The 24,921-nt window shown below is 38.0% G+C and overlaps 1 protein-coding gene across 1 annotated transcript; it reads right to left on the reverse strand.

The window, feature by feature from the left end:
- Window positions 1-20,044: 20,044 nt before the first annotated feature.
- LOC116912039 (glyceraldehyde-3-phosphate dehydrogenase-like) lies at window positions 20,045-23,586 on the reverse strand. The gene is made up of 2 exons (XM_032915920.1): window positions 23,215-23,586; window positions 20,045-20,095 (listed from the first exon to the last, which is right to left on the reverse strand). The coding sequence occupies exons 1-2, from the start codon at window positions 23,584-23,586 to the stop codon at window positions 20,045-20,047; spliced, it is 423 nt and encodes a 140-aa protein (XP_032771811.1).
- Window positions 23,587-24,921: the final 1,335 nt, after the last annotated feature.

Consider the following 24,921-nt stretch of genomic DNA (forward strand, 5'->3'; position numbering starts at 1 on the left):
ATGCATAAAGTGGTTGGGAAGAGTTGAAGGGAGAAAAGGGAGCAGGAAAAGTGATTCAATTCCATTCACTGAAAAATGTTAATAAAATTAAATTTTTGCTTATTCTTTAAAAAGATAAAGCTTTAAATAAAGATAAATTTTTTTTATTTGCTCTTTTTCTTTTTCTTTTTTTTTTTAATTATTAACTTGAGTATTTCTTATATACATTTCAATGTTATTCCTTTCCGGTTTCCGGCAAACATCCCTCCCCCTCCCCTTCCTTATGGGTGTTCCCTCCCAACCCTCCCCCATTGCTGCCCTCTCCCCAACAGTCTAGTTCACTAGGGGTTCAGTCTTAGCAGGACCCAGGGCTTCCCTTCCACTGGTGCTCTTATTAGGATTTTAATTTAAAGAAAAACATATACCTATTCCAAGGTGCAACTCAAATTTTTACATATTATTTAAACTATGATCATTGGTAGTGAAAAGTATAAAACAAAATAATTTTCAAGGAAGGAAATGTATAAAAATTTATCTCACCCAAAATAAAATTCCAAGTGCTACAAAACTGATCAATATCACAGAAAAATACCCCTGAAATCTTTGCAATTATTTGTTGAAGCCAATATAGCATTAATTGAAAACCTATAAGCTCTATACTAAAATGATGCTTAGATACGGCCATGTTTAAATAGCAATGGAAAAGATGAGACAAATAAAAGTTTATCAAACACAATCCAATAAAAGATTTAAACTACCACAGTTTAACTAAATGGGATATATTCCAGAATTACGGCCTAATGCATCAGGTAAATATTGAGTAGAAACATAAGCAGATTTTCATTTCCTAGGCTTTAGCTTACGGGTTGTAGAACCGGGAAAGTATCAGCCCCAGGCTGATGACAATAAAACGGATGGAAACTAAAATTTCACCTGCTTTACTCAGACAGCTTGGGAAGGAAAAGCATTCCCAATCTAGAGGCAATGGGCAGCTCAAGAAGAGATGGAATGATGGCATGATTAAGGGTAGCAAAACCTTTGCGTATGATTGACAGATGCTGTATAAGGAAACACTCTGGATCTCTGTCAGTGAGTTGCTCAAGGTGTCCAGAGATAGTAGTGAATGCGAGTCTTCTGTGAGCCAAGGCTTGATGCTCTGGCGGTCCATCACAATCCTCTTCTAGGAGGATAGGTTGGCTCGTGACCATTCTCAATTCATAAGGTAGACAACATGAAAACAGGAGCTTTAGAGGCATCCTATGGCTGTGAACCTTCTCTGAGTATATTAGATCATCACCACCGTCATGTTATACTGACCCCATGTATCCTAATAAGAAGATCATTTCTCAGATGTCATCTAGATGTCTTCTACCTTCAAACATAGTCTAATCCCAAGAGTAGTTAAACATAAAGTATACTGTACATAATACTTCATTGGCATATTTCAGAAGTCTCAGCCTACAGCCAACAGCCACAGGATGAAAACATGTTTCCAATTACAGAAATGTTAAATTGTCAGCAAGACCAAATGTAATGGGCATCCTGGGATGGAGTAAGGATTTGATTAATTTCAGTGAAAATTGTGGTATTCTTTATTTTTATTTTATTTTTACTTATTTCCTTTACTTATATTCTGCTCACTGACCCCCTCCTGGTCACCCCTTCCCCCAATCTTTCCCCCTACCCTCTCACCTTCAATTCTGAGTGGGTGGGACCCTCAATCACCTTGTCACTTAAAGTTTCCTTGAGGCTAAGCACTTCCTCTCCCATTGAGGCCAGATAAGGCAGTCCAGCTGGAAGAACCTATCCCTTGCACGGTCAAGAGCTTTTGAGATAGCCCCGTTCAAGTTGTTTGGGACCCACATGAAGACCATGTTGAACATCTGTTACATATGTGTATGGAGGTCTGGGTCCAGTCGGTGCATGTTCTTTGGTTGGTGGATCAGACTCTGAGAGTCCCAATGGTCCAAGTTAGTTGACTCTGTTGGTCTTCCTGTGGAGTTTGTATTCCCTTTGGGGTCTATTCTGACATAATAGTTTCCAAGTTCTGTCCACTGTTTGACTGTAGGTGTCTGTATCTGTCTGAGTCAGCTGCTGGGTGGATTCTCTCAGAGAAGAATTTGCAAACAGTATCTGTCTCTTAATTATCAGCAACATAGTAAACCATAGTTTTTACAAAGTAGCATGTTATGTTACCTAACATACAAGGGTTGATGGAAGTTATACTTTCCTTCTTTCTTTACAACTTATATGCAATTCTAAAAGAAAACTTCAAAATTAAGATAAAATAATCACCCTTAATACCATAAATATTTCCAGACTCAGTTATTATAGAAAAATTACAAGTTAAAGTTACATTGAAATAGTATTAACCATCTATCAACTGTCACCCATAAAATAACAGCATGTTCTGTCAGCTCAAACTGTGCAGAACACTTTATTGTATAAATGTGAAATTAGACACTGTGTGTGGGAGATATATACAGCAATTCATGGAAGTATAATTTATATGTTTACAACTTTATTTCTCACTTTTACTTCCAGAAAATTTTTGCAAATCTATTGTCCAAGGGAAGAATTTTCACTCTACAGTTTTACCTGTAATAGCAAGAAATAGAAATACGCAAAATATCCAAAATTATGGCTGTCTTTAGTGGAAGAGAGATCTATACAATCTTATATTCAGCACCTGCAAGAAGGGATAAGATGAATCTTTGATATGAACTGATCACTAGAAGAACTCATTGAAAGTTTCAAAGCACAGGACTCTGTAGCTGGCATAATATTGCCTGAAACTCTGCATAGAAAAGAGGGTGAGGGCTGATTTAGGATATATATATTTCTACAGAGAATCCAGAATTATAAGCTAGAACAATGGTTAATATCAGAAAGAAAAGAGCCCTAGGTAAAGGAGTAAAAGTCACTGTTGAGAAAAGTTTTTCTATTGACTTTAAAAATTTTTTTAAAAAATGTGAACAGTAAAATTAAAAAAAATAGTAAACACAAAGTCCTCCAGAAAGCCATCACACACACACACACACACACACACACACACACACACACACACACACACAGAGAGAGAGAGAGAGAGAGAGAGAGAGAGAGAGAGAGAGAGACATACCACAGTCCACAGATATTTCAAGTCTCTTGGATGAAATGGGGTCACATTTGCACATGACTTACATACTTCTCCTCAGGTGTCAAGTCATCGCTCAATGACATATAATTCATAATACTGTGTAAATGCTAAGAAGGGCAGTTTTAGATTGTATAATTCAAGAAGTGATTACAAGAAAAGATTGTCAGTTACAGTTCTATTGTAAACTTATCCCAAATATCTTAAATATGGATATAGAATTCAAGGACATTTAGAAGTGACTATGTCAGGTAAGCATAAAAGTATTGGCAGGTGACTGGCTTCACTTTAGTTCCGTCTTCTTGAAGGAAAGAATCAAGCCATAAAACAGAGGTAATTAAACAGAAGGTTATGTAGCAATCCAAAGGGATAGTACACTCCAGAAACACAGAGTTTGAAGTAGTCTGACCAGACTGGGAAATTGCATTCAATTGCTTTTAAAATATGGACTTTGAGCACAGAGATTTAATGACTAGTTATGAGGTGGGTAGCATATTCACCTGGGAAAGGTGACCATTTTTCTTTTCCCAAACGGGAGTGGACTAGATCTCCTTTCAAGATATGTCTTTCCTTGACCTTCTTGAAAGCTCACAAGGATGCTCAAAAGAATGATACAAATGGTATTATAAAAAAGTGATATCAGGAACAGATAAACCAGTTAAACAACCCCATAACTCCTAAGGAAATAGAAGAAGTCATTAAAGGTCTCCCAACCAAAAAGAGCCCAGGTCCAGACGGGTTTAGTGCAGAATTCTATCAGACCTTCATAGAAGACCTCGTACCAATATTATCCAAACTATTCCACAAAATTGAAACAGATGGAGCACTACTGAATTCCTTCTATGAAGCCACAATTACTCTTATACCTAAACCACACAAAGACCCAACAAAGAAAGAGAACTTCAGACCAATTTCCCTTATGAATATCGACGCAAAAATACTCAATAAAATTCTGGCAAACCGAATCCAAGAGCACATCAAAACAATCATCCACCATGATCAAGTAGGCTTCTTCCTAACATGCAGGGAGGGTTTAATATACGGAAAACCATCAACGTGATCCATTATATAAACAAACTGAAAGAACAAAACCACATGATCATTTCATTAGATGCTGAGAAGGCATTTGACAAAATTCAACACCCCTTCATGATAAAAGTCCTGGAAAGAATAGGAATTCAAGGCCCATACCTAAACATAGTAAAAGCCATATACAGCAAACCAGTTGCTAACATTAAACTAAATGGAGAGAAACTTGAAGCAATCCCACTAAAATCAGGGACTAGACAAGGCTGCCCACTCTCTCCCTACTTATTCAATATAGTTCTTGAAGTTCTAGCCAGGGCAATCAGACAACAAAAGGAGGTCAAGGGGATACAGATCGGAAAAGAAGAAGTCAAAATATCACTATTTGCAGATGATATGATAGTATATTTAAGTGATCTCAAAAGTTCCACCAGAGAACTACTAAAGCTGATAGACAACTTCAGCAAAGTGGCTGGGTATAAAATTAACTCAAATAAATCAGTAGCCTTCCTCTACACAAAAGAGAAACAGGCCGAGAAAGAAATTAGGGAAATGACACCCTTCATAATAGACCCAAATAACATAAAGTACCTCGGTGTGACTTTAACCAAGCAAGGGAAAGATCTGTACAATAAGAACTTCAAGACTCTGAAGAAAGAAATTGAAGAAGATCTCAGAAGATGGAAAGATCTCCCATGCTCATGGATTGGCAGGATTAATATAGTAAAAATGGCCATTCTACCAAAAAGCGATCTACAGATTCAATGCAATCCCCATCAAAATACCAATCCAATTCTTCAAAGAGTTAGACAGAACAATTTGCAAATTCATCTGGAATAACAAAAACCCAGGATAGCTAAAACTATCCTCAACAATAAAAGGACTTCAGGGGAATCACTATCCCAGAACTCAAGCAGTATTATAGAGCAATAGTGATAAAAACTGCATGGTATTGGTACAGAGACAGACAGATAGACCAATGGAACAGAATTGAAGACCCAGAAATGAACCCACACACCTATGGGCACTTGATTTTTGACAAAGGAGCCAAATCCATCCAATGGAAAAAGATAGCATTTTCAGCAAATGGTGCTGGTTCAACTGGAGGTCAACATGTAAGAAGAATGCAGATCGATCCATGCTTATCACCCTGTACAAAGCTTAAGTCCAAGTTGATAAAGGACCTCCACATCAAACCAGACACACTCAAACTAATAGAAGAAAAACTAGGGAAGCATCTGGAACACATGGGCACTGGAAAAAATTTCCTGAACAAAACACCAATGGCTTATGCTTTAAGATCAAGAATCGACAAATGGGATCTCATAAAACTGCAAAGCTTCTGTAAGGCAAAGGACACTGTGGTTAGGACAAAACGACAACCAACAGATTGGGAAAAGATCTTTACCAATCCTACAACAGATAGAGGGCTTATATCCAAAATATACAAAGAACTCAAGAAGTTAGACCGCAGGGAGACAAATAACCCTATTAAAAAATGGGGTTCAGAGCTAAACAAAGAATTCACAGCTGAGGAATACCGAATGGCGAGAAACACCTAAAGAAATGTTCAACATCGTTAGTCATAAGGGAAATGCAAATCAAAACAACCCTGAGATTTCACCTCACACCAGTGAGAATGGCTAAGATCAAAAACTCAGGTGACAGCAAATGCTGGCGAGGATGTGGAGAAAGGGGAACACTCCTCCATTGTTGGTGGGGTTGCAGACTGCTGCAACCATTCCGGAAATCAGTCTGGAGGTTCCTCAGAAAATTGGACATTGAACTGCCTGAGGATCCAGCTATACCTCTCCTGGGCATATACCCAAAAGATGCCCCAACATATAAAAAAGACACGTGCTCCACTATGTTCATCGCAGCCTTATTTATAATAGCCAGAAGCTGGAAAGAACCCAGATGCCCTTCAACAGAGGAATGGATACAGAAAATGTGGTACATCTACACAATGGAATATTACTCAGCTATCAAAAACAATGACTTTATGAAATTCGTAGGCAAATGGTTGAACTGGAAAATATCATCCTGAGTGAGCTAACCCAATCACAGAAAGACATACATGGTATGCACTCATTGATAAGTGGCTATTAGCCCAAATGCTCAATTACCCTAGATGCCTAGAACAAATGAAACTCAAGACGGATGATCAAAAAGTGAATGCATATCGCTCCTGAGAGACACAGCCAGAATACAGCAAATACAGAGGCGTATGCCAGCAGGAAACCACTGAACTGAGAACAGGACCCCCGTTGAAGGAATCAGAGAAAGAACTGGAAGAGCTTGAAGGAGCTCGAGACCCCATATGTACAGCAATGCCAAGCAACCAGAGCTTCCAGGGACTAAGCCACTACCCAAAGACTATACATGGACTGACCCTGGACTCTGACCTCATAGGTAGCAATGAATATCCTAGTAAGAGCACCAGTGGAAGGGGAAGCCCTGGGTCCTGCTAAGACTGAACCCCCAGTGAACTAGACTGTTGGGGAGAGGGAAGCAAGGGGGAGGGTTGGGAGGGGAACACCCATAAGGAAGGGGAGGGGGAGGGGATGTTTGCCCGAAACTGGGAAAGGAATAACACTCCGAAATGTATATAAGAAATACTCAAGTTAATAAAAAAAAAACCATAATCAAAAAAAAAAGTGATACATTTTGAAGTAATATTACTCTTTGTCAGGGTACATACAAACAATTGTTTGCTTCTCTATACAGCTTAGTTTTTGATACAATGAGAAAATTTTAACTGTAACTTCATTCATGGATGCTTAAACTGCAGCTTCAGGGAAATTTCACCACGAGGGGCACTTTTGTTCTTTTTTACTATTAGGAGATATGGCTATGAATGAACAGTTAAAATTTTTCTTGGTTACGCCATAGATAAGTTTCTACCTATTTGGTCTCAAAATTTATCTATATACATACTTATGTGGAACCATAACCACAATGCAAGTGACAACAAGAAATTTTATCTAATAAGGTCTAGGCTCACAAAGACATTCTCAGCTTCCATTAACAGATTCATAAGCAGTACTAATTTATTTGAAGTGGTAGAAAATTACTCATAGCTAATATACTATTATTACCAGTATATAATTTTTAAAAAGGAATGAGAAAACAAACCCAGTAAAAGCTACATACGTAAAATTTCAGTTAAAAACATCACTGTTTGTTTTTCCTTGAAATTACATAAATTCTAGATGAACGCAGGCCTATCTAAAGGCCATGACAGTCTTACAGCAAAAGCTATACACAGTGACAAGTTAATGCTTTCTAAATAGCATTTTCTGGTTAAAAGGCAGAAGAATGCTTCCAGTGAAGGGTGACTTCTTATCTGGGGCAGAAATATATGATATGTACTCTGTTTACTTTGTTGCCAGATAGCAAAAAAACTTCAAATCCCAATAAATTCATACGAAATCACTCAAGAATTAATAGAATATCCAACTAGAAGGGAAAATGTATTCACATATGAATACTAATGAATCTCTTAAAACCTTAAATGTCATACATGCATAACTAAAAGGAATATAAAATATAAAAATGTAATAATATTTTGCAAATATATAAAAGAACGGAAGTGAGAAAGAGAGGAAGGAAAAAGAACAGAGGGGGAAGAAGGAAGGAAGAGAAAAAGGAAGGAAGGAAGGAAGGAAAAAGGAAGCAGAGTTAAAGCAAGTGACTTGGATGTGCTGGGTACTGAGTTAGTTTTGTTATTTGAACAGACTTAATTCATTTATTTTTCTTGTATTAAAAACTCTTATGTGGTAACCACAGCTGGAGCGTGGGTCCTCTGGACACAGACTCTAGTGTGGGCTTTCACAAAATGGTCAGTGAATTCCTGGTAACTGCATTGGTTTTAAATCCTACCCATAGGTGCTTCCTTCAAGGCATGAGGTCCACTCTTCTACTCTAAGTGTTGGCTGGAGGCGGTGACTAATTCCTAATGAGTACTGTAAAGCTAAAGTGTTTTGTGTGTGACTTAGGAGACGATACTCCATTACAGTCTCCTCCTTGCTCATGTTGCATCCTCATTTAGATTCTTCTCTCTGAAGGAAGAAACTCACCATATAGTCAAGGTCATATGACAAGGAACTCCAGTCTCCTACCCACACTCAGAAAGATCCCAGGCCTTCAGGCAACACCTATTCCCAAGAATTTTCTGGAAAGAATATCTTTCTCACATAGTCATCTGATTACTTTTATTATGACTCTTTACAACTTCATACAACTTCATGAGATGTCCAGATGCAAAACCTTTAGCTGTACCTGAGAAAGCCTGTTACTTAATAAATGTTTTGTATGTAAGCCCTTATGTTCTGGAGATACCTGCTACACGCAAACATAAATGCAGGCAAAATTGAAATAGCTTAATCCTCACTCATATAATTATACTTAAAAGGAATGAGGAAACAATGCTTCATATTTCAGCTATAAACAATAGTTTTCAATAAAGAGAGAGTTGATAAGGAACAGCATGTTTTCGCAGAATCTTGCCAATTAATACAGGTAAAAAGGAAGAAGAAACCCATAGGCAAAACACAGTTTGTAAGTCTCAATGTAATCAGTGTTCTAGACAACCATCAGGAGCAGATACAGCATTAAAACAGACAGAGAAATGTGTGACTGTGGAACCACGCCATTGTTAAAGAAGCCTACTGATTAATCCTATCAGGATAAACCAAATCCAGTTTACAAAGTGCTCCTCATTCTTTTATAATTACCCAAGAGGAAAAGCTATTTTTGAAAAATGGAGTCAACCTTGAAAGAAGTGTGGCACGATTCCAAGAAATAGCTAATAGTTTTATGAAGTATGAAATAGTGTTTTAGTTTCATAAGCAACGCCCTTAGTTGCATAAGGCAGATTAAGAATGTATACATGGAATCCCATTTCATGATGGGATATACTGGAGTTCTTTCACAATATTGAAAGAAGACATGAATCTACTGTACCCTGACATGCGTAGGCACACATAGCCTTTGCTAAAATGATAACATTGGATATAGCACCTGAAGTTCAGTGAGGAGAGTGTGCTTAACCTGTACATGATCCTGGGTTCAATTTTGAGCAATGTAGAATAATAATATTAACAATAGATATATAATTATCACCAAATTTAAGACCAGCATCTTAATAGTTGAGCTTATTTGAACAAAAAAAGATTCTTAGATTGGGTAGCACCACAAGACAGTCAAAGTTAGGAGTACCATTATGGGTCACAAGCATTTACAGACATAATAAGACTATAACACACTGAAAGTCTGTGGATATGATTGGCTGAACATTAGCTACTTATTTCATAGATATAATCTCAAGTTAGACTGTAGATCATTACATAGTAGCTTAGGTTAGTTTGCTAATTAGGGACAAAGAGCATAGGGACAACTTTAGATCAAATATAACTTGATAGCTGTTATCAGGAGTGTTGGAGCTACTGAGCAGGGAACAAAAGACTGTAGCCTTCTGTTCTGCAGCCCACGTGCCATAGTTGTCTATTGATTTTTATTTATTTCATGCTGCTTCTCCATTTTATACACAATATATGTGAACATAAAAATTAAAATCCACATTTTCGTATGAAAAATAATTCGAGCTGATGGTAGTGAAATTCTAACTCCCAATAGCAATGGGTCCTTGTATCATCTGACACGTGAACCAATAGATTCACAATACTTGAAATCTGTCTGTAGTATAAGGAATTATGAGTGAATAACAAGTAACCCAAACTACTTACTTCTAAGTGTTAGACTAACAGTGACTAAGGAGACTATTGTATTTAATATTTAGTTTTCCACTGTGCATAGCTACGACACATATGGTTTACATTTAAGGACTCACGAGGTAAAGATATGAAGAAACAATGCCAACTCACTTAAGTTTGAAGAGTGTAACCTTACCCAGCAAATGCATTTAGACTTTTCTTATAAATAACACTTTAGGTATTAAAAGTTTGCATGCTGGGGTTCTGGTCACTTCTGTGTTCGTGTACAAAATTGCCCTCTCCCCGTCCACTAGGACTAGCGATTCTACTCTGGTCTCTAAATAGCTTGAATGTTTCCCCAATATTAGCTCTCATAGTAAAAACTTCACATGTCAAAACTCTTCCTGGCTCTGCTTACAGGATAGTGAGGCTCTTACAAAGAACACCTCCACATTGCTGCAGTATCTCATGTGCGGCTCAGTGTCTAGCTTCCAGTATCCCCCAGGTTTGCAGATAGAGATAAGTGTACTTGGCCATGCTTCATGGGAAACACAAAATCTGAGCTGATCTCCAAAAAAGATATAAATGCAAATTATTTTATGCTATGAAAATGCATAATTTTCTATGTAGCAAAGACAATATACATATTTCCTTTTAATTTGTGGGGTTACAATTACATTTCTCCCTTCCTTTTCAATTCTTCAAACACTTCCATTATCTTCCTTGATTTCTTTCAAATTTGTAGTCTCTTACTTATTGTCATACCATGCATGCATGCATGCACACATACTCAATTTGCTCAATCTATATAATTTTGCTCATAAGTGCATGTTCACGGCTGACCATGGGTATTGAATAACCCATTGGTGTGCTCTTACCTGAGAAAGACCATTTCTCCTGCTCTTAGCATTCCTCAGTTGCCTTTCACTCTGTATAGGTTTGAGGCCTCTTGGGTTTCCACATCCACTTTGCCATGTCTACGGCTGTTGAATTTTCAGCTCCTTTGGGAAATCATGCTGAGGAAATGTTATGGGTGCATCCCTCACTAGGGAAAACTGCTGCTCATTTTATTTCTGTCATACAATTTCATAGAGTCAATATCATTCATTGTTTGAGAGCATGATAAAACATCTTTATATAGACAAGTTTTATTAAAATATTTAAAAATTGGTGCTTAGTAATTATTTAAGGAAAAGATTTGCATATAACATTGTGATCCTTAGAAATAATTGCAACTCTAATAAAAAGGCTTTAGAATTATACCTATGCATTGCTAATTTGCAAATTAGCATTTGATCCAGAGTAATGTTTGTCCACAATCTTCTTTGCCTTTGATAATTCAAAAAAGGGATGAAGGAAATGCTAAAATGTTAAAGAAAAAGAACTTTTCTTTATATTTAGGCAGACTCTGATTTTCAGAGGAGCAAGTCTTTGTGCGTGAAAGTCAAAGGATTTGTACAAGTACCCAAGCCCAGAGACAGTGGTCAGAGCCCTCCTGGGCCTGGAGGCAGGAACAGGATTGGCTTCAGACAGGCAGCAGGAATACTTTGAGAGGAATAAAATATCCTAAAAGAGTTTTACAGTGAAGGAATTGATTGAATTCTACCCTAAAAGCAGGTGAATTTTATGGCACATAATTAAGTCCCAATACAGCAGTTTAAATTCATAGGCTGTTTTGTATGACTTTTCACATTTCAGCTCTGACAACACAAGGATCTCAAAGTGATTATTCTCATTTCTACAAATAAAAAAGGGGCTGAATCATTCTGTGGATTCGTGAAACAAATGAGTATGAGCCCAGAATCTGGAGAGGTGGGTCCTTAAAAAGTCAAACACTGCTTCCTGTGATCAGAAGACAACATAGACAAACCGGTTGACATATTTCCTCCCCAGTTTGCAACCATATTAAATTACAGGATAGTAAGTATTAGTTACTATGATGGTGAGACACTCAGCTCCGGTATTTGGATCACATCCTCACATGCTTCACAAAAAAACTCCAAAGTGTGTCTTGTGACGGTTCTTCAGGACAACGAAAGGAAAATATATTATAAAACGAACTCGGAGGTTTCTTGATAATGAAGACTGAAGCACCAAAAAGAATCTTCCAGAGCTTTATCTCAGCTTAAAAGGGATTTGAACTTAGAGCTCAGGATTCAAGAAAAAACATCTAAGATGCAGTAGGATTGTTGGATGGATAGCTACAGAAACCTGTGTAGTATAACCACACACGCTCTCCATAGGGACTAGCTCTAAATTTCAATGGAAGCCTAGGGCCACAGATAGAACAAGGCTCCATATACATTGCTTCTGTTATACATATATACTGTAAATTTGTTTATAAATTGGATATAGTAAAAGATAAGGATCCCTACTTATACCAATTAGTGCAACAACCCATACTAAAGTTGCTTCCTGACTTTATTGTTTGGGGAGCATTGCCAACTGAAGTAAGGGTTAGCTGAGCGGTACTTTGATAGTGATCGGATAGCCTGCAGTAACTAAGCAACTAACAGTTGCAGGCACCATGGATGGGAATATTGAGATAGCATGAGATTTCGTCTGGCTTCTCATAAATGGTACATAGTGCAAGCTATGTAGATTATCACATTTACTCTCCTCAGATCTAGACATATCACATGAATTCTTCTAACATCAGCTCTGATGTAGAACTTACGATGTGCTGCACACTTCATGCATGCAAATATACAGAACTAACTATAGACTTTAAAATGTTAAAGTAGCCAGTTTTGTTCATGTACAATTTCTTTTTTCCATTTATTTATTTATTTTCCTTTTTTCCATTTATTTATTTATTTTCCATTTTTTAAATTGGGTATTTTTTATTTACCTTTCAAATGTAGTTCCATTTCTCCATTTCCTGTCCATCAGCCCCCTAACTCCTCCCCTCCCATTGTATAAGGGTATTCCCCTCCCTATCCCTCTCCTTATCTCCCCCCCTGACAATGACCTACACTGGGGGTCCAACCTTGGCAGGACCAAGGGCTTCCCCTTCTAATGGTGCCCCAACAAGGCTATTCAAAGCTACATATGCAGTTAGAGCCCAGGGTCAGTCCTGGATAGTGGTTTAGTTCCTGGAAGTTCTGGTTGGTTGGCATTGTTGTTCTTATGGGGTTGCAAGCCCCTTCACCACTTTCAATCCCATCACTATTTCTAATAGGTCTGCCTTTATATGTTACTTGACCTTTTTCCCTTATTGCTTTTAATATTCTTTCTTTGTGTTGTGCATTTCATGTTTTGACTATTATGTGATGGGAGGAATTTCTTTTCTGGTCCAATCTATTTGGAGTTCTGTAGGCTTCTTGTATGTTTATGGGCATCTCTTTCTTAAGGTTAGGGGAGTTTTCTTCTATGATTTTGTTGAATATATTTACTGGCCCTTTAAGTTGGGAGTCTTCATTCTCTTCTATACCTATTATCCTTAGGTTTGATCTTCTCATTGTGTCCTGAATTTCCTGTGTTTTGGGATAGGAGCTGTTTCCATTTTCCATTATCTTTGACAGTTTTCTCGATGTTTTCTATGGTATCTTCTGCTCCTGAGACTCTCTTTTATAGTTTTTATTCTGTTGGTGATGTTCGCATCTATGACTCCTGATCTTTTCCCTAGGTTTTCTATCTCCTGGGTTGTCTCCCTTTGTGCTTTCTTTATTGTTTCTATTTCCATTTTTAACTCCTGGATGGTCTTGCTTTTCTGCTGTGTTTGGATATCCAGTGTTTGCTTTGATGGGAGAACTGGGTTCTGATGATGCCAATTAGTCTTAGTTTCTGTTGCTTGGGTTCCTGCGCTTGCCTCTCATCATCAGGTTGCTTCTGGTGTTAGCTTGTCTTGCTGTTTCTGACAGTGGCTTGACCCTCCTGTAGGCCTGTGTGTCAGCATTCCTGTAGACCTGTCTCCCTGTTTTCTTTCAGTCAGTTGTGGGAACAGAGTGTTTTGCTCTCAGGCATGTAGTTGCTCCTGGTGGCTGACTTTCAGCTCTTGGCGAGGGCAGCAACAGGAAGGGTCCTGCCCTTCTGGTCCTAGGTCCCTGTGCTCAGAGGGCACATATGGCACTAGACATTTTTTCTCTTGAGTCAGGAATATGGGCAGAGAGTAGTCTCCTCTGCTTTCTCAGGAGTGTCCTCACTTCTGAGGGCCCAACTACTCCTTGCCTCACAGGATTTGGGTGCAAGGAACTGTTTTACCACTTCAGTTCTTGGCGCAGACTTGAACCACAGTTACTGGCAGCTGACTGCTCCTATATTCCTGTGTCCAGAGTCACTATGTCACTATGCATTTTCCTCTTGGGCCAGGGATGTGGGCAAAGATGGGCAGAAGTGGTAGTCTGTCCTGTGTTCTTTGGATTGCCCACCCTTCTAGGTGTTTCAGCTCTTCTCTCTCTCTCCTCTCTCTCTCTCTCTCTCTCTCTCTCTCTCTCTCTCTCTCTCTCTCTCACACACACACACACACACACACACACAGGATTTGGGGGCTTGTATAATTTCTTATGTAAGTGTAAAATTTAAGCACATTTTGTACTCATATTTCCAAAAAAGAATGTTAGATTATTACATAATTAATCTGCTCATGTTCATTATATAACCATTAAGCTAACTTTACCATCTCTGTCTGGTTTTTGATGATTGGTTTTACTAATACACTTACATGTATTCAAAACATATTTTTTTTATTTCCAAAGCTTTCCTTGAATTGCTTACTCTGCATGTCTCTATTATTTTATAGTATCACATGCCATCAACACCACACTGATTGACAGTGACCTTATGCTTTTTACTGAAACTTAATAGAGTACAACGTCATCTCTGTTGCTCTGTTCCTCCAATGTCTGGTGCATAGCAACTATTCAATAAGCAAACTTTTATTTAATGAATTTTTAAAAAGTTGGTCCATGTGTGCTGTGAGGTTTCAGTTCTTCTAGAAATACAAACTGTGTTCACAAAAACTCAAACAAAGAAACTAGTTATGTTTTTTGTTTGATTTTTGTTTTTTCCTCTTTTTCTTTGATATGTCCTGATCTATGGCAGATAGAGGAACTCTGCAGAGGTCAATCTGTCTGTTCTAAGAGATAAAACAACAGCTCAGAATCGGAAAGACCTTAGTTCTGAGTCTGAATATATATGATTGGCATTCTAACCTCCTGCGGACTAAATTTCTCAGAATGTCCACTGCAATACTGAATCTAGGATAGGTCTCAGCTACCTTTCTATTACCATGAAAAAGTAAAAAGTGACAATAACCAAAGCAATTTAAAAGAAACCAGTTTACTTATGGACTCACAGTTTCAGAGTGTACTAGAGTTCATGCCGATCATTGCTGGAAGCAGGACTGCAGGCAGACAGGCAGGCGTGACATGGGAACAGTAATTGAGAGCTCCCATGTTGATACAACAACCAAAAGACAGAGAGAAGGAGAGATAGAGACCCCCAGTTGAAATAGTGTGAGCTCTGGAAATCTCCAAGCCTACTCCCCAGTGACACATTGTCACCCAAAGGCCACACCTTCAAATCCTCACCAGAAGGAACCTCCAACTGTGTACCAAGAATTCTAACTTGAGGTTATGGGCTCCATTGTCATTCAAACAGGGTTATCATGCTTTGATCCCCAAATAGTGGAAAAATAAAGATCATACAAAATAAAGGGGGTATAGGAAGGAAGTATGCCATAAAAGACACAAGTTCAGGTAAGTCTGAGATGGCACAGCAATATAGATATTCAGTACAAAGTGAAAACCCAAGCAGATCATATTGAACTATAAAAAATCAAAGTCAAAATGAAGATGTTAAAAGTATCTAGTCAAGATTAGTGCAAGCTTCAAAGAGCAAAAAGGATCAAGATGACAGTGGGCTTCTCAGAATCCGTGTGTGAAAAAGATGGTTGTGAAATATTTTCTACTTCAGATTGCCTTCATTAGACAATTGAAGTATTAGTTACAAGACTCCAGTCTATTTGCACATAAAAGTTTGATGCAAATTGATAAAAAAAATGCATTGAACAAAATCATTATTGGTACAAAAACATCCTGGTATTCGGACATGAAGCCACAGTACCAGGTATATGTTATCTCAAGGATCCTTCAATGGACAGTAACACATGATTGCCCATTTGAATTACGTTATATCACTAAATATGTGTTAGCATGCTATCATGGAAGAGGGAATACATGTGGGCACAGAGACCTGATTTTAGTTATATCCCAGAGTTCAGTTTTAATACATTGTGATCTTATCAGATTATCCCATTAATAAATGTATCATGCATAATTCTTTTTTTCCTATTCCTTTATTTTTTTCATGTTTATTACATTGGATATTTCTTATTTACATTTCAATTGTTATTCCCTTTCCCAGTTGCCAGGCTAAAATTCCCCTAAACCTTCCCCCTCCCCTTGTATATGCGTGTTCCCCTCCCCATCCTCCCCCCATTACCACCCTCCCCGCAACAATCATGTTCACTGGGGGTTCAGTCTTGGCAGGACCAAGGGCTTCCCCTTCCACTGGTGCTCTTACTAGGCTATTCATTGCTACCTATGCAGCTGGAGCCCAGGGTCAGTCCATGTATAGTCTTTGGGTAGTGGCTTAGTCCCTGGAAGCTCTGGTTGGTTGGCATTGTTGTTCATATGGGGTCTCGAGCCCCTTTGCTCCTTCAGTCCTTTCTCTGATTCCTTCAATGGGAGTCCCGTTCTCAGTTCAGTGGTTTGCTGCTGGCATTCGCCTATGTATTTGCCATATTCTGGCTGTGTCTCTCGGGACAGATCTACATCCGGTTCCTGTCATCCTGCACTTCTTAGCTTCATCCATCTTATCTAGTTTGGTGGCTATATATGTATGGACCACATGTGAGGCAGGCTCTGAATGGGTGTTCCTTCAGCCTCTGTTCTAAACTTGGCCTCCCTATCCCCTCCTAAGGGTATTCTTGTTCCCCTTTTAAAGAAGGAGTGAAGCATCCACATTTTCGTCATCCTTCTTGAGTTTCATGTGTTCTGATCATGCGCAGTTCTTTAATGACAGATTCGCTCATACAACATCAGCGTTGTAGTTATATTTGGTTGATATTTATTGGAAAAATAGCTGAGTTTGGTTTTTCACATTCATTTATTTTGAGATTTTTCTATCACCATTAGTGAAGTAAAGTGAGAGATATGAAAAACTATCATGCATAGTTTTCTACCACAGCAAATAATCATTTTTATTTTTCCAAGTAGTATTACAGTTTTTGCTTTTCATGAAGATTTTTTTTTGTTTCTTAAATAAAACATCAGTGTTTCAAGTAGGATTGCCTTTTATAATGCCATTGGGAGAAAGCTGAGATTAAACCTTATTTTCAATATTCTGTTTTCCTTGTAGCAAATAAATAAGCTCTTTTTCTACAGAAAAACCTATGGGATGAATATATATATATATATATGGTTTTTTATGCTTGTAACAAATCCTAAATTGCAGTTTACAAGGATGGGTATGAAATTTTAAGAAGTCCATGAAGAGAAACTGTCTATATAAATACTGTATCCATAATTGCAATGGAAAAGTAAAGAAATGAGAAATATATATATTTCATTTACTAAAATTATACAGAACATCTTTAAGGATCATTAACATAGTTTTTCACATAAGAAAAATACTACAGATAAGATACTCGGCTGTACAAAGTTAGGATGTTGGTCAAACAAATATCTTCTATTGAAACAGCTCTAAATGACAGCCGAGTTTTCTAGATTAGAAAGAAGATAAAGGACAGAAAATCATGCATAAAGCAATCATGGAAAACAATAACAATAAGGCAAAATTTAAAGGAAGTAGTAAGAGACTGTGTTCCTATATAACAGTATTTTGAAATGAAATAACTGTGTAAAAATCAAACAAAATACATACAGAGTCCAAATCAAACTAAAGCAGAGGAACAATGAAAGAAAAAATGACTAAATTGTAGAATATTTACAGATTGTTAGGAATTAATCTCATTAAGATGTAAACTCAAGAGGTCAAGATGACCTCACGATGGATCACTGAGTGCAATCACTGACAAATTGGAGTTAATTGAAATTTAAAGATAGAAAAAAATACATTAATGTAAGAAAAATAAATAGGAAAACCAGTTCTTTGTCAAATTTATACCTAAAGCAAATAATTATTAAAAGTCAAGAAAAGATTAAGGAAAAATGATTTGAAAAGGGTAAAATGGCAGCTGCATCAGAAAAGAAAACACAGGGTTGGACAATCGGCTTTTTTATTAGTTGTTTCAGCTTACTTACTTTAAGGAAGTCAGAAATTAGTACCAAGCGGTGGCAAATCTTCATTGTCAACCTAACAAGATTCAGAATTACCCAGGGCATGCACAGACTTGACATCTCTTTGAGAGAGATTTGGGAGATTTAGTTTAACTGAGAAGAAGAGACTACAGTGCATGTAGATGACATCATTCCCTCAGCGTGGAGGCCCACACTGAACACAAAGAGGGGCAGTAAACAGTGTCACTATTCCTCTCTCTCTCTCCCCCTTCCTCTCTCCCTGTCTCCTGCAGACACAATGGCACTGATCACCACATCTTTCTCTCTATGGTGGACTATACCCACTCAAAGCATAAACCTAAAAAAGTCCTTAAGCTGATTCTCTCTGGTATTGTGTCACATCCTTGAGAATACTACCCAGCATACCATAAAAAGAGAAGATGCTACACATGTATTAAAATGGCTGAAACGATAAAACCAACAATTCCAACTTTGACCCCATTTCTTTATATTAGGGATATAAACGGGCACAGCCCATTCAGCGAGTTGGATAAAAGTGACATGTCTTACTGTGAATCTAGCAATCTAATTCACTGTATATTCAAACATATAAAACATGAACAAACAACGACTGACACATAAGTACTTGCAGTGAGAGACCAGATCGTTTGGGTTTAGACTCCATGTTAGGGAACCTGACCTAAGGCTGAACTTGAGTTAAATAACAGGCTGGTGACCAGTTTCCAGGCTACCCCAAACAGGTCCTGTATCTAGCCCCAGTTTCCAAGGTAATTATTGTCCAACAAATCTCCATCTCCAGGTTACAAGCCTGCCTGTGGCACTCACTTCCTAACAACCAGTAACCAAAGGAAAGCAAAAGTTAAGTGTATGGTTTGGCTCCTAGCATCAGCCAGTTGTGTTAAAGGCATAATGATACCTCCCCCAATCAGATGTGTGCCAGGCTAGATACCCGCTTCTTGTCTCTATAAATGCTCACCTTAAAATAAGCTTAGGGCTGCCCCCTCCTGTTCTGCTGCATCAGAGATGGTGGTGTGGCCCAAGCTTGAGCTTGAATAAAGGGATCTTAATGCCATTGTATCAGATCTGACACATTAGTATCTTTTTATGCATGAGTATATACCAACTAGGGTAATGGGCTGTCCTAAACAGTGTACCACTCAGCCACATACAGACATCATTTTCCTTCCCACAGAGAGCAAGGGAGACTGCCTAAAATCACATCGCTAAGTATAAGAAGAAGACAGTGTATAAAAGCCCCATAGTCCATGAGTCAGCTCACATCCATGTAGAATGCTAATGCACAGACAAAGTGAGCATATCACTGACCATGGTGAGCTATGAATAAAGCACTGAGAGTGTTGTAATCCAGGTAGTATCTCTACATATTACAACCGTGGGTCCAAAACATGTAATTTCAAAATCTTTAGAATTTTACCACATAAAGAGTGAAAGGTTCTACCATGCATAATTAAAAAAAATTAGAGGATCATGGATGTTAGTATCATCATATACAAGATGCATAAAATAGCCCCAGGGGAGGAGGTGGTGGGGAGGTGTTGAACAAAGCCACTCTGGAAATGAATGGAATCTGAAATAGAGAATACAATGCTATATATAATCTAGTGGATTGAGTTGGTTTCCCCAGGAGTATGGCGAACAATGCAAATGTTGCATTGATGTATGATGGTGTTGAACAATTACCTAAAAGAAAGATGGATGGCTGAGGCCAGGTTTGTTGTGGTTGGTGGAAAGGCAGGGATGGTATTCAATGCCCACGGAGAATATTACACTTGATCCATCTGATACTCATTGGATGTTCTGTGAGTTGAAAACCTAGAAATTACTGCTTTCTGAAACTGTCTGCACACTGAGAATTCAGATAGCTAGGTCTAATAACTATTTTCTGATTTAAAAAAAATAGGACTCTATGGCAAAATGACACCACCAGGGAATTTAGGAACCGAATCCACAGTAACCTACAATGTCATAATAAAGTCTTAAAAACAAGACAAACAAAACTGAACAAAATCCAGACTTAGAAGGATATATTCACGTATTAAGAGGCAGGTGTGGGGAAATGGAAAAGCTCCTGATGGCCCAACCTGGGACAATTTCAATAAAAACATAGTGGACATGCATTGAATTACCACAAAATAGAAAAGAAAACATCCATAAGTCCAGTAGAAAATGAAGCAGGCATTAGACACTTAACACATTTTTTGTGCAGACTTCTGAATGATTCTGAATGACTACCATAGTGTAATTGTGAAATGAAAAGGCCATTTCAGCTAAGATGTGAACAATGTCTGAGTAATATTCCTCAGAACTGCTACATTCATGAAATAAAGGAGGGAAGAGTGGAAGAAAGGATTCCACGGACAGGAGGAGCCTCCGCAAACATGAAAATGTGTGTAAAAGGTTTCCCGATGAGATCGTGGAACACTACATGATAGTCGGAAAAAATAAAGAAATATCAAATAAAGCATTGGCTTTAGATGATAATGTTAATTTGTCCTCATTAGCATTGAGAAATGTGTCAGAACAACAGATTTAAATGATGGATGATGTTAGGTTTGGGCTACTCAAGGTATGGAACACGCTACCTTCTCAACTGTTTTACAAACGTAAACTATTAAAAATATTTGAAGTCAATGAAAGGAACTACAAAAATATGAATAAACTTTAATAACAGTGAAAAGAACAGTGAATTGTGTGTGCAAGTTAGCATATAATACACAGGGAACAAATCACACCTAACTAGGAAAACACATTGACAAATATGCTAGCATTGCCTTAAATTAGCAAAACTATTAAACGATTAAGAACTATTACAAATGTTGGTATAAATAGATGGAGTGTTTGCAAAGCAATGTAAAATTTAAATTAAAAATTTAATAATGTACATAAATAATTTATCTTTAAAATTCTCGATTACAACTTTTATCATATTATCACAGCTCCATGTTGGAAGATGTTTACTAAAATATTGTTTATGGTGATAAAACATTGAGAAACCATATAAAGATATTGGTAGTTGTTAGGAAACCCTCACTAACTAATATATGATTTCTATATCCATACATATCCTACAAGCATTTCAGTTTGGGAAAAAAAAGCTCATTGTTCAAAACGTTTATGATGAAAGTTTAATATATTAAATAAATCCAAATATGTAAAATGGCAGGCAATAAACTGTTATTTGAACACGGATTCTTTGGGATTATTCATATTTTGAGTAATGATTGTTTTCTTTTCAAACCTCTTGACTTCACCTGTCATTATTTTGAAATGTGAACATGCAATAAAAATTAATGTTCTATTCTTACAGAGTTGAAATACAGCCATCAGCCATCTTTTATTAATAATAGATTATATCAATAAAATTTCCAGCAGAACCATCACCGTAAAATAATGTATCCTTCTCCTGAAAGACCAGATTCATCAGAATGCAGAATTCTTAAGGTTAACAAGACCAGAGGTGTGAAGAAGTAATTCACCTTTGGCATTTCTTTCTCACCTTTCTCTATCACTTCTCTAACTGCAGCTTCTATCCCAAACTTTCCACACTACAGCAGCTGTGTTCACATCTAGATCATAAATGTTAAATACAGCAAAGATAAATGATTAATATCATATTTTGAAATTAAAAATACTTTTACCTAGAGCAGTGATTCTCAACCTTCCTAATGCTGTGATCCTTTACTACACTTCCTCATGTAATAATGACCCCCAGCTACAAAATCGCTTTGTTTTTATTTCATAACTATTGTTTTGCATCTGTATAAATTGTATTGTAAATATCTGATATACAGGATATCTGATGTGATCCATAGGTTAAGAACAACAGCCCTGAAGGAAGAGAAGAGCAGCGACTAGATGCTAGGCATTCAGAAATTCAGTCTTTCTGATGGAAAGATCTAATTTATAGATTTTTGTCATTATCCATATTCTGAATACCCTATTAAAGAAAATTTAGTTGTGTTTTCGCTAAATATGGAGTTGGTAGTAAATATCTGACAATATTTCTGCCTTAACAGATAAAGAACAGAGAAAATAACAAAGTGTAAAAATTAATCAAAAGTAATGACTGGTAAGCAGTGAAAACTGTTTCTTACCATTTTTGTGAGTTTAAATAATTTAGTTTCTAAAAATTATTATGCTTAAAATTCGATCATAAATTTTGAAAAATTCCACAGTTATCTCTCATGAACTTACACAAGCAGACTCCAACAATGCAATGAACATGCAATCAATATACGTAAATAATATTTGGAAATATAGAGTTGAATACATAAGAAGGAAAGGGTCTGAAAGAGAAACTGGACATGTGGTGAAGGATAAACTAAAGCCTGCTATGCTGGTTTCAGAAAATGGACTATTTTATGAGGAACATGAGAGAGAAAGAGAGAGAGAGAGAGAGAGAGAGAGAGAGAGAGAGAGAGAGAGAGAGAGAGAGAGAGAGGGGCTGTGAATTAACAAATTGCCACAAATACTAACTAGTGAACAAATTAGAATAGATTCTAGTGACACGATGTGGAAGCATTTCCTCTACTCAGAAAGGAGGAAGGTAAAGAAACCCCAAAGAGACAGAGTGGAGATAAGGAAGGCAAGAAATGTCAAGCCCAGGCTCTATTGCTGTTTGCTCTGTAAATCAGCTTTGGTACTATGCACACTTCATATATAAAACATAATTTCTGCTTCCTGGATTGTAAAATCTACCATTTATGAAGAGGAAAGAATGAAGACTGCAGGGAATCCCTGTACTAATTTTTTTAATCCAGAATTGTCCCTGTCCAAAGATAATGCTAGGACAAAAATGGAGCAGAGACTGAAGGAAAAACCATTCAGTGACCACCCCACCATGCAATCCATTTCATCTGCAGACACCAAACACTGACACTATTGCTGATGCCAGGAGCCTGGCATTGCTGTCCTCTGAGAGGCTCTGCAAGCACTTGACTAAGACAGATGCAGATACTCACAGGCAACCATAGGACTGAGCATGGGGACTCCAATTGAAGCATTAGGGAAAGGACTGAAGGAGCTGAAGGGGATTACAATCCCATAGGAAGAGCAACCCAGGGAGTAACCCAACCAAAGGGTACACATGGATGACCTTGGCCATGGGAGCTAAGCAGTTGGTGGTGCAGGATGCATTGCTGACAATCTTGACTGAGTTGTCATATTTCTCGTGGTTCACACTCATCACAAACACAGGGGCATCAGCCAACAGGGCAGAGATGATGACCCCTTTGGTCCCACCCTTCAAGTGGGCCCCGGCCTTCTCCATGGTAGTGAAGATGCCAATAGACTCCATGACATACTCAGCACCAGCGTCATTCCATTTGATGTTAGAGGAATCTCGATCCTGGAAGATGGTGATGGGCTTCCCATTGTTGACAAGCTTGCCATTCTCAGCCTTTACTGTGCCATTGAATTTGCTATGGGTGGAGTCATACTGGAACATGTAGACCATGTAGGGGTCATTGATGGCAATAATTTCCACTTTGCCAGTTGCAGAGAAGGTGGTGAAGTAGGCATCTGAGGGCCCACTAAAGGGAATCTTGGGATATGCTGAGGACCAGGTTGTCTCCTGAAACTTCAACAGTAATTCTACTCTTCCACCTTTGATGCTGGGGCTGGCATTGCTCTCAGTGACAACCCTGTAAAGCTCATCTCCTGGTGTGACAATGAATATGGCTACAGCAGCAGAGTAGTGGATCTCATGGCCTGCGTGGCCTCCAAGGAGTAAAACCCTGGACCACCCACTCCACCCCAGCAAGTATACTGAGAGCAAGAGAGAGTTGCTGAGGAGTCCCTGTCCCAACTCAACCACCAACACTGAGCATCTCCCTCACAATTTCCATCCCAGACTCCTATAACAGGAGGAGCCTAGGGAGCCCTCCCTACTTTTTTGAATATCACTAATAAAGTTCACTTCATTCCCCTCTCTCCCCCTAAAAAAGCATGTACATGGGACAGTACATGGCTCTTTGTACATATGTCGCTGTGGACTGTCTCATATGGCATCAGTGGGAAGGGAGGCGGTTGATCCTGTGGAGGCTTAACATCTCAGAAAAGGAGGGTGCTAAAGGGATGAGGCTGGAGTGGGTAGGTTTGGGAGCACCTTCTTAGTGACCAATGGGAGGGGGATGGAATGGGGTCGGAGGTGCATGGAGGACAGACCAGAAGGGGCATAACATTTGAAATGTAAACAGATAAGATGAAAAATAAATAAAATGTTCTTTCTCATGCTGTTTCCATGTTTATTTTCCTTTTGTGTAAACTTTACGTCTAACCCAGGAGTTCTCCACCTTCCTACTGCTATGACATATTAATACAGTTTGTCACGTTGTGGTGACCGCTAATTATAAAATTATTTTTGCTGCTACTTTGTAACTATAATTTTGCTACTGTTGTGAACCATAAGGTAAATATAGTTGGAGTATTGCCAAAGGGGTCACAAACCAAGGTTGAGAACTGCTGGTAATCTGTTGATTTCAATCCTGTTAAATTAACCCCTGTTATCTTGCCCATATTAAAAGTATGCCAGATATGACTGAGTGAGTAAAGGCACTTGTTGCCAAACCTGTCCACCCTAGTTTGAAGCTCTAGAACTTATGTTCTGAGAGAGCAAATAGACTACCGAGGGGTGTCATCTGATCTACATACACACACACACACACACACACACACACACACACACACACACTCACACACACACACACCACAACACACAGAGACAAAAACACGTAAGATATAAAATAAATCTATGAATAAATAAATGAATGCTTAGAAATTA

The sequence above is a fragment of the Rattus rattus genome, chromosome 11 (assembly GCF_011064425.1).
Source record: "Rattus rattus isolate New Zealand chromosome 11, Rrattus_CSIRO_v1, whole genome shotgun sequence".
In the NCBI taxonomy this organism is placed as follows: Eukaryota; Metazoa; Chordata; class Mammalia; order Rodentia; family Muridae; genus Rattus; species Rattus rattus.

Excerpts from the sequence above, each read along its gene's own strand:
- LOC116912039 (XM_032915920.1), bottom strand. The coding sequence starts at position 23,586 with ATGTTCCAGTATGACTCCACCCATAGCAAATTCAATGGCACAGTAAAG. Across the intron at positions 20,096-23,214 it reads TCATCCATGTGTACCCTTTG|GTTACTGTGGATTCGGTTCC; the intron begins GTTGGGTTACTC and ends ATGACATTGTAG.